The sequence below is a fragment of the Arachis ipaensis genome, chromosome B2 (assembly GCF_059453495.1).
Source record: "Arachis ipaensis isolate K30076 ecotype BB chromosome B2, ASM5945349v1, whole genome shotgun sequence".
Taxonomy (NCBI): Eukaryota; Viridiplantae; Streptophyta; class Magnoliopsida; order Fabales; family Fabaceae; genus Arachis; species Arachis ipaensis.
Window position 1 is genome coordinate 32,476,735 of NC_142437.1, and position 8,403 is coordinate 32,485,137.

The window sequence follows — 8,403 nt, forward strand, 5'->3', positions numbered from 1 at the left end:
AATAAATATCTAAGTCATTCAGATTACTTGTTTACTGCTGCCAAAGCAACAAATTCTGCAGCCATGGTAGAGTCCGTTATGCAAGTTTATTTCTTGGATCCTCAAGAAACAGTATCCCCACCAAAGGTAAAGATCCAACCACTTGTTGATGCATGATCTTCTGTATAGCTTATCCAACTGGCATCTGTATATCCTTCTAAAATAGAAGGTTCACCACTATAAAACAAAGTATAATTTATTGTTCCTTTCAAATATTTTAATATTCTTCGGACAACATGTCAATGGTCTTTATTTGGATTGCTTGTATACTGACTTAAGCGACCTACAGCATATGCTATATCTGGTCTAGTACAAGTCATAGCATACATTAAGCATCCAATTATTTTTGTATACTCAATTTGTGAAATAGACGAATTTGTATTGGGTACTAATTTAATACTTAGATAAAAAGAAGTACTCACCGAATATCCTTCATTTAATAAAGGTTTCATGTTCAACTTCGGTTTTAAAAATCTTAAATTTATCCAAGACTTCGTCTTTAGAATGCATCAAATATATGTAATAATATCTACTAAAATCATCGATAAAAGTGACAAAATATTTCTTTCCATCTATAGTAGGCCAACCATGGAAATCACATACATGATACATCAGAATGTATTAATTATAATAATTTAGAATTTCTTTAATCTTGGTTAATATACAAGTTGTACATGCATATGAATTTTTAATTGATTTGGAAAAAGATCATATTTTATCATATCATTTAATTTATGAAAATTAACATGTCATAAACGATTATGCTATAAATCACAGGACTCAACAATATAAACAGAAACATTATTATTATTAATAGTATTTACAACATTTAATTTAAACATATTCTCACATAGATATCCTTTACCCACAAACACTCCACCCTTAGACAGAATAAATTTGTCTTCTTCAAATACAGGCTTAAACCTATACTTGTTAAGTAAAAGTACATAAACTAAATTTTTCTGATTTCGGGTACATAATATACATCAGTAAGAGTCGGTACTCTTCCAGAAGTGAATTCAAGTTTCACGGTTCTTTTGCCCATTACTTGAACAGTTGATGCATTTTTCATGTACAGAATAGCCCTATTTTCTTCTTTGAATGTCTTGAAAAAATTTCTATTCTTGCAAACATGTCGAGTTGCACCAGAGTCTATCCACCATGACCCAATGTCTTCAATCATGTTGATCTCAGAAATAACAGCAATAAGATTATCTTTTATTGCTATGTCATTCTTTTCTTTCTTCGTTTTTAAGAAATGACATTCTTTCTTAAAATGTCCTAGTTTTCTACAATGAAAATAATTTCCCTTCTTTTTATTCTTTCTGATATCACCATTGTTACCTTGAGATTTATTAAAATCTTGGTATCTTTTCTTGTTGGGCTGATTGGATTTTCCATCTTCCATTACGTGAAGATTAGGATGAGTATTTTGCTCTTTAGTATCATCTTGTTTACGATACTCTTCTTCAAGATGAAGGTGATTACTTAATTGCTCACGAGAAATATCATCCTTTCTATGTTTCATAGTTCTTTTGAATTCTTTCCATGATGGAGGGAGTTTGTCGACAATTGAAGATACAATAATGATATCATCCATGTGCATGTTATGTTGCTTGAAATTATTTAAAATACGCTCAATTTCATGTAGTTGTTCCATGACAGATCTACCATCAACCATTTTATAATTATTAAAGCGAGTGACAAGAAATTTCTTACTTGTTGTGTTTTCGGCCATATATTTTGCTTCTAATTTGTCCCATAATTCTTTTGGGCTCCCAACATTTTGGTAGACATCAAACAGTGCATCAGTCATGCCATTTAGTATGTGCCCAGTGCATATATAGTTATCGTTGTCCCATTTTTGTCTGGCTCAAGTTCCTGCAATGGCCTCCCCTTCAATTTCTGGAGGTCTTGGTATGGTAAGAACATATGCTACTTTTAGTGTTGTGAGAAGGAAGTGCATCTTCTTTTGCCATCGTATGAAATTTTTACCATAAAATCTTTTTAACTTGATAAAATTCGACGTCATCTCCATAATTGATGCGGTGGCCATTTTTGTTTTATTGGTGAACAATTAAGCCTAAAGATTGTGAGTTATGAGAAAAAGGGTTAGTGAATCAAATAGCGCAATTTTTCAAGGCGTGTGTTACACACACTTTTTTTTAGGCTTAATTTGCCCCATCAATGTACAATGGTGTTCAAAATGGGTTACTGGCGAATTTCCTGTAGGATACAATGAAGAATACTTGACTTATTTATGCACTCACACAGTCAAGCCTTACACTAAATAATAATTTACAGAATAATATTCTCTATTCTTTCTTTTGCGCATAAAGAAAGTGTTGAGATGGATCTATGACAATAATGAAATGAGAAAAATTTATAGGTACGTGCAACATGCAGCTACGTACTCAACATTCGTAACTTTTCAAATAGTTACAACCTTTCAATAGAGATAACTTTTCAAATAGTTACCACCTTTGAATAAGTCAGAACTCTATGAAGATATTTAACTCTTCAAAATAGCTTTTTACATATTTTGAAAATGGTGGAAACTCTGGTGCAGTCGACTTCACGTGAAGTTGATAATTGAGAACGGTTAGATAATTTGACTGATTTGACTAAATTTTCATCTAATGGCTCTCAGCTATCAACTACACGTGAAATCGACTGCACTTGAGTTTCTACCTTTAAAAATATATCTCACAATATATACATAGTTGAGGTTGTAAAGCTAAATGAGATAGTGAATAACATCAATTACGTAATAGATATTACACAAAATCTTATTAGTTATCAATAATTATCTTTCTGTTCAATAAGAATTCAGCAAACTATCATGTCATGGTTTTCAAAATGAAGCCCAAACAATAAGATGATATGTTGTTAAGTTTTTATTGAACAAAACACATTGTTTTATACACTATTAATGAATGCATAAGAAAATTAATTCATAAAACCCACAGCTACACTTCTAACATTTGCATATGCAATAATCAAACTAATGTCCAGTTTCACTCATATACCTTATACAGTAACAACATCACTATTCCACTTCATACCCATTTCAATTAGATAACATATTTGTTGTTTGTTTCTAAAGTACCATAATAACTAGATCCAACAGCTGAATCAGTAGTTGCTGACCAAAATTGTGCACTCTTCACTTTTGATATGCTTGTCAACACACTCAATGGAGTCAAATCCCCAACAACTGTCACCTTCTTTGAAGCAAAATCTATTTTAAAGGAACTAACTCCTGCCAAAATTAAAATTATTATCACCCTTAATTAGAGGCATGGCCTAAAATGTTGTTAATTAATTAGAAATTAAAAGAAACCATTTTTTTAGGTGCGACAATAATAAGATAATAATATAGTCTATATTTTACTAATATCCTTGTAATAACTAATTAGGAAAGGATATTTAGGAGGCCCAATTAGAAGGATAAATACCTTGCATTTTGGAGAGATGTTTCCTCACTTTCCCTTCACAACCCTTGCAGTGCAAAGAAACCCTTAGGACAACTTCCTGCTACAAAATTCATTCAAAATAAAAATAATTTAAAAAAAAAAAGAAAAAACGTCATTGCATTTGTTGCATGTGTTACATGGAACTCTTTTTCACCTTCTCTATTGTTGGAGTTGAGTAAACATTTCAAGGGAATAAAAAAGAACTTACTCCAAAAATAGTCTTAGGTGTGTTTGACAACGTTATAAAATTAAACTTATTTCAATAATTTTTATTTGTATAATCATTTTTTAAAATAATCTATTATGTGACCATTAATTTAAGTTTGAATACTTAACTGAAAAGTAGTTTTAAGATAATTTATCATGTCTTCTAGGATGTAGGATGTAATAAAAGAAGTCATTGTAAGTCGTATAATAGTTACAAAAGTGAATATAAAATATTATTTATATTATTTAATATTGATACGTAAGGTCAAATCGATAAAATTATAATAATTTAAAAAATGATAAACTTCAAAATATTATTTTCGCTTATAAACTACATAGAACTTAAAATTAGAATAAAATGTCATTTGTACTTATAAATATTTAGAACGTTGATAATTCTATTCATAAAAAAAATTTGATGTTGTACCCAAATAATAGATGGATTTTGATTGATAAAATAATTTTTTTATATAAATAAAATAAATATTTTATTTTAATGTTTTGTATAATCGTATTTATTATTTTAAATTGTCGTGTAACATCTCGGATGTAGTGGCTCAAAAAAATTTATCTGCATATCTCAAACGTTATGCATCCGAGATGTGTCACATATTCTTAACCACATATCATGGTGCATCCGACATCTACTTTATAAAATTGGTTGTACACATTTCACACTCAATCCGTACACTACATTTTCTTCCTATATATATATATATATATATATATATATATGTCTAGTAGTGAGTTTTTTTTTTTTTTTTTTTTTTGTTTATCCAAATGTGATCATAAGAAATGTTGAGAAGGTGATATTTGAGTGCAGTTCTCTTGTGATGATGTGCACCTATCATCTAGATTCTCTCAATGCTATGAAAAATCTCGTGTTGATGAATATGGGTGTAGTTGATTTCACAGAGAGTGTGAACGTCGAAACAAATTTCTTCTATCAACGCTGCCCAATGGTGAGTTTGAACTAGGACATTTTGGGTCTAAGGTTATGACCATGTGCGGGTAATGTTCGACATGTATTCGAAGCTAATGCTGAATCATGCGATGGAATGCTATATTGAGGTGGAGGAGGAGGAAAGTGAGTTTGTCTCGGTGTATGTTGCTGACACTGGGTTATCTAGTGAGAGTGATGTATCATATGAGTATATGTCAAAGACTCCAATGGTGGAGTCCTCAGTTCCTCCTTTTCCATCATTAGCTATTCCTCATGTTTCACGTGTTTCAAGTTATTATCATACTTTTGACTTAGATGCCATGCAAGTAAATGATCATTTTAACATTGACAAAGGAGAAGATTGTAAAATGCATGGTGGGATTGAATTTTGGGTGGGATATATGTTTAGAAGTAGAGATGATGTTCTCATGAAAGTAAAGAAGTATAACATTTGGCAAAATGTAGAATATAAGTTTGTGGAGTCGAACTGATTGAAAATAGGGATGGCAATTGCTGGGTTGGTATTCCCAAGGATTTACCCGCCGGGGGATGGATATGGAGGATTTTTCTACCCGTTAGGAGATCCCCGCCCCGGGAGTACTCGTTTATATAAAATGACTAAATTATCATTTTATATATATAAACTCTAATTTTCCATCATCTTCTTTACGCTGCATCCCTCCCTTCCCTCACATTATACTAACGCTTTCTCACTTTCACACACATACACAGAACATCTCAACTCAAGCCTCGTCGTCGGTCACTTTCACCCTTACTAATTCCCACCGCCGGTCACCGCCTCCTCACTCACTATTGTCGCCTCATCGTCATCGGATCCTGCACCACGCTCATTCAACAGCATCACTGCCTCATGCTCCACGTTCTATTATATTCGTCACGACCTCCTATTTAAACTTCCTCATCGTCGCGCATCCAGAAGAATCCTCACCGCCATAAGCAGCGTTGTCGCTGCCTCCAACGGCCTCTTCGCCACTCATCGTCGCTACTTCCCGTAGCCTTGTCGCTGCCGCCGCATCATTCCTTCCTTCTATCATCACCACCTCTCGTTTGTCGCCATCATCTGTACTAAGTGCCCTTCTCAGATTAGTTTTTTAGGTTTTTTTTTTCCAACATTTGAGGGTTTAGGGTTTGTTCAATTGTTTGAAATTGTTAATTTTTTGAGTTTATACTTCTATTTATTCAATTGTTTGTGCAATTATTGCTATTTTTTTTTGAAAATTTAGAATTTATTCAATTGTTAATTTTCTATGTTTGAAATTGATTGATATTAGGTGTAGCAATTAATTTAGTATTAAAGATTTTTGTTGTACATGGCCTGAGAACATAAGAGAATATTATGAATTGTATTGTATTATGACGAAGGATTATACTTTTTTTTTTATTTTATCAATTTTTTAAAAAGAGAATCCATGGAGATATCCGCGAGGATCAAATATCCGGAGGTTATCGAGTACCCATTACCTGTCGCGAATATGGAACGGGGACGGGGGGACATTTTGGATGTGGGGGCGGGGACATATCCCCGTTCCATGGGGATCCGTTGCCATTCCTTACTGAAATATCACTGTCGCTGTATGAAATTCTCAGCTAGATATCCTTAAAATCTTCGTGTAATACTTTGACAAAATCTCATATATTCGTAAATTTTCTTTTTGACGTTATATACACTATCCTACTAACAAATCTACCTTCCAAGTTAACTTAACCTAATCTCTCTCTCTCCCTCCCTCCCTTCCGCCCTCCCTCTCTCTTTCCCTCTCTACCTCTCTCTCTCTCTCTGTGTGTACTATGTACCTTATTTCCTTATCACATCAACACTTTGTTCTTTACCATTTGCTAATTGGAATCTTTCTTTCACAAGTACAACATTAATTTTACGTTTTATGGATAAAATTATAAGTATTTTGAACATTTGTGATTATAAATGGTAATTCATTCCTTAACATTATTAGTTTCAATTATAATCTATTTTTAAAATTTTATTCAAACATAATTATTTGCTGTCAATTTATTTTTGTGAAAGTAAGTCAAATTTTGATGATCTTTAAAGACAAACACTTATTTCCAGAGAGTGCACTCCTTTTTACTTTTCATGAAAATTACCATAAATTAAAATATTTGCCAATGTGCATCTATACACAGCAGTCTAGTAGAAGTGGAGAGGCTTTGAAGGGAAACATTTCCCAAATCTTTTCCCATTAGAAGAAAAAAAATATGCTATGGACTACACAATATAGATTTCGTTATAGTCCATCATAAATCATATCCATAAATAAGTAATTAAAATTTGAGAAATTGTATTGGAACATACAATACGTCTAGACTCAAAAACCAACTACCGTTTGATGTTTAAAAACATTATTCTTAGAATTTTTAAAACATTTAAAAATTAAGACTGAATTGAACTGTAGTGGACTAGTCATTTGAAGATGAGTTCCATAAAATACAAGTCACTAGGGCCAGTTACATCCGATCCACAGATATTATTTTAGTTAACCAATAACCTCAAGTTAAGAGAGTCACGTGCTCAGAGAGTTCGCTAACAAAAATGCTATGTATTTTATAATACACACGGTGTTTATCTCATTTTTTTAACATATATTTTATACGAGTGAACTGACTAATTTAGTAGTAGTTAATTTTTTATGTATATCTAGTATGATATAGGATCTCTAATTTTCAAACAGGATTATCTATGTCCATTAAGTAGAAGATACCTATGAATTCATCCGAGAAAAAGAAAAAGAAAAAGTTGGTTTAAGAGAAAACTAACCTGGTCTGAAGAAGCAGACTTGGGATGATGGGAAGAGGTAGAAGGTTTAGATAAAGTGTTGTTTTCAGTTTGAATTTCATCTTGACCCTTTTTATTATTATTATTATTATTTAATACCAAAGCTGGATCATGAAAATCTGATACACCATCATTGTTATCATCGAAGAAAGCAGTGTCACTGAGCAAACACCTTGTTGAACCAACAGGAGGAGTAGTAGTGAATAAATCACCATTATTATTATTTTGCTTAATCCAACTTCTCCTCGCCAGAACGCTATCAATCTGCTTAGAAGAGTAGACAGTATTTTCTGCTACGTTTTTCTTCTTCTGATCATGATGACCACCCTTTTTAGCACTGTTCTTGTTCTTATTCTCTGCATTACTTGATGATGGTTTTGAAGAAGATCTTTTCTTCTGAGGGTTGATTGGTGGGTGAGAAGAAGAAGAAGAGGAGGAGGAGGAGGAGGAGAGGGTTGCTCTTCTAGAATGGCAGATGATGGGGTTGTGGCGGTCGATGGCTTTGCCTCCGAGTTGAATGGTGTTGGTGGAAGAAGAGCATGAGGCTTCATCCATGGCGGCACAAATTGCCGTTGAGGCTTGTGAAGCACAGAACATGTCTTTGGTTGAAGAAGCTAAGAGAGTGTGAGAGTGTGTATGTGAGAATAGAGAGAGAAGAAAGAAAGAGACAACAAAGTAGGAACAAAAATGGAAACGGGATTATTGCTACTTATTGGCTTTTTGTTGCATAGTTCAACTTCAATCCTTTGTGATGGGGTTATTCAATAATTTCTCAAGAGTAATCCTAGAGTTAAGTAGGTTTTGTGATTTGTAATCATTAATTAATTATTATTGATATTTTTAATGGTATAAGATTACATCTAATAATATGAAATTATTCACTTTTTTTTTTATTAGTTAAATACTGACCAAATTTTAATAAAAAT

At 32.5% G+C, this 8,403-nt stretch overlaps 2 protein-coding genes across 3 annotated transcripts; both read right to left on the reverse strand.

Moving 5' to 3' along the window:
• Positions 1-991: 991 nt before the first annotated feature.
• Positions 992-1,855, reverse strand: LOC148573511 (uncharacterized). The gene has a single exon (XM_088505796.1). The coding sequence runs from the start codon at positions 1,853-1,855 to the stop codon at positions 992-994; it is 864 nt and encodes a 287-aa protein (XP_088361922.1).
• Positions 1,856-2,913: 1,058 nt separating this feature from the next.
• LOC107625211 (uncharacterized) lies at positions 2,914-8,202 on the reverse strand. 2 transcript variants are annotated; one of them, XM_016327791.3, is made up of 3 exons: positions 7,460-8,202; positions 3,498-3,573; positions 2,914-3,301 (listed from the first exon to the last, which is right to left on the reverse strand). In XM_016327791.3, exons 1-3 carry the CDS (start codon positions 8,072-8,074, stop codon positions 3,114-3,116), a joined length of 879 nt encoding a protein of 292 aa, XP_016183277.2. In that variant the 5' UTR covers positions 8,075-8,202; the 3' UTR covers positions 2,914-3,113. The 2 variants fall into 2 exon arrangements, with proteins under 2 accessions (XP_016183277.2, XP_016183275.2); XM_016327789.3 differs by having other exon boundaries at positions 3,498-3,576; positions 7,460-8,192.
• Between the last annotated feature and the right edge of the window lie 201 nt (positions 8,203-8,403).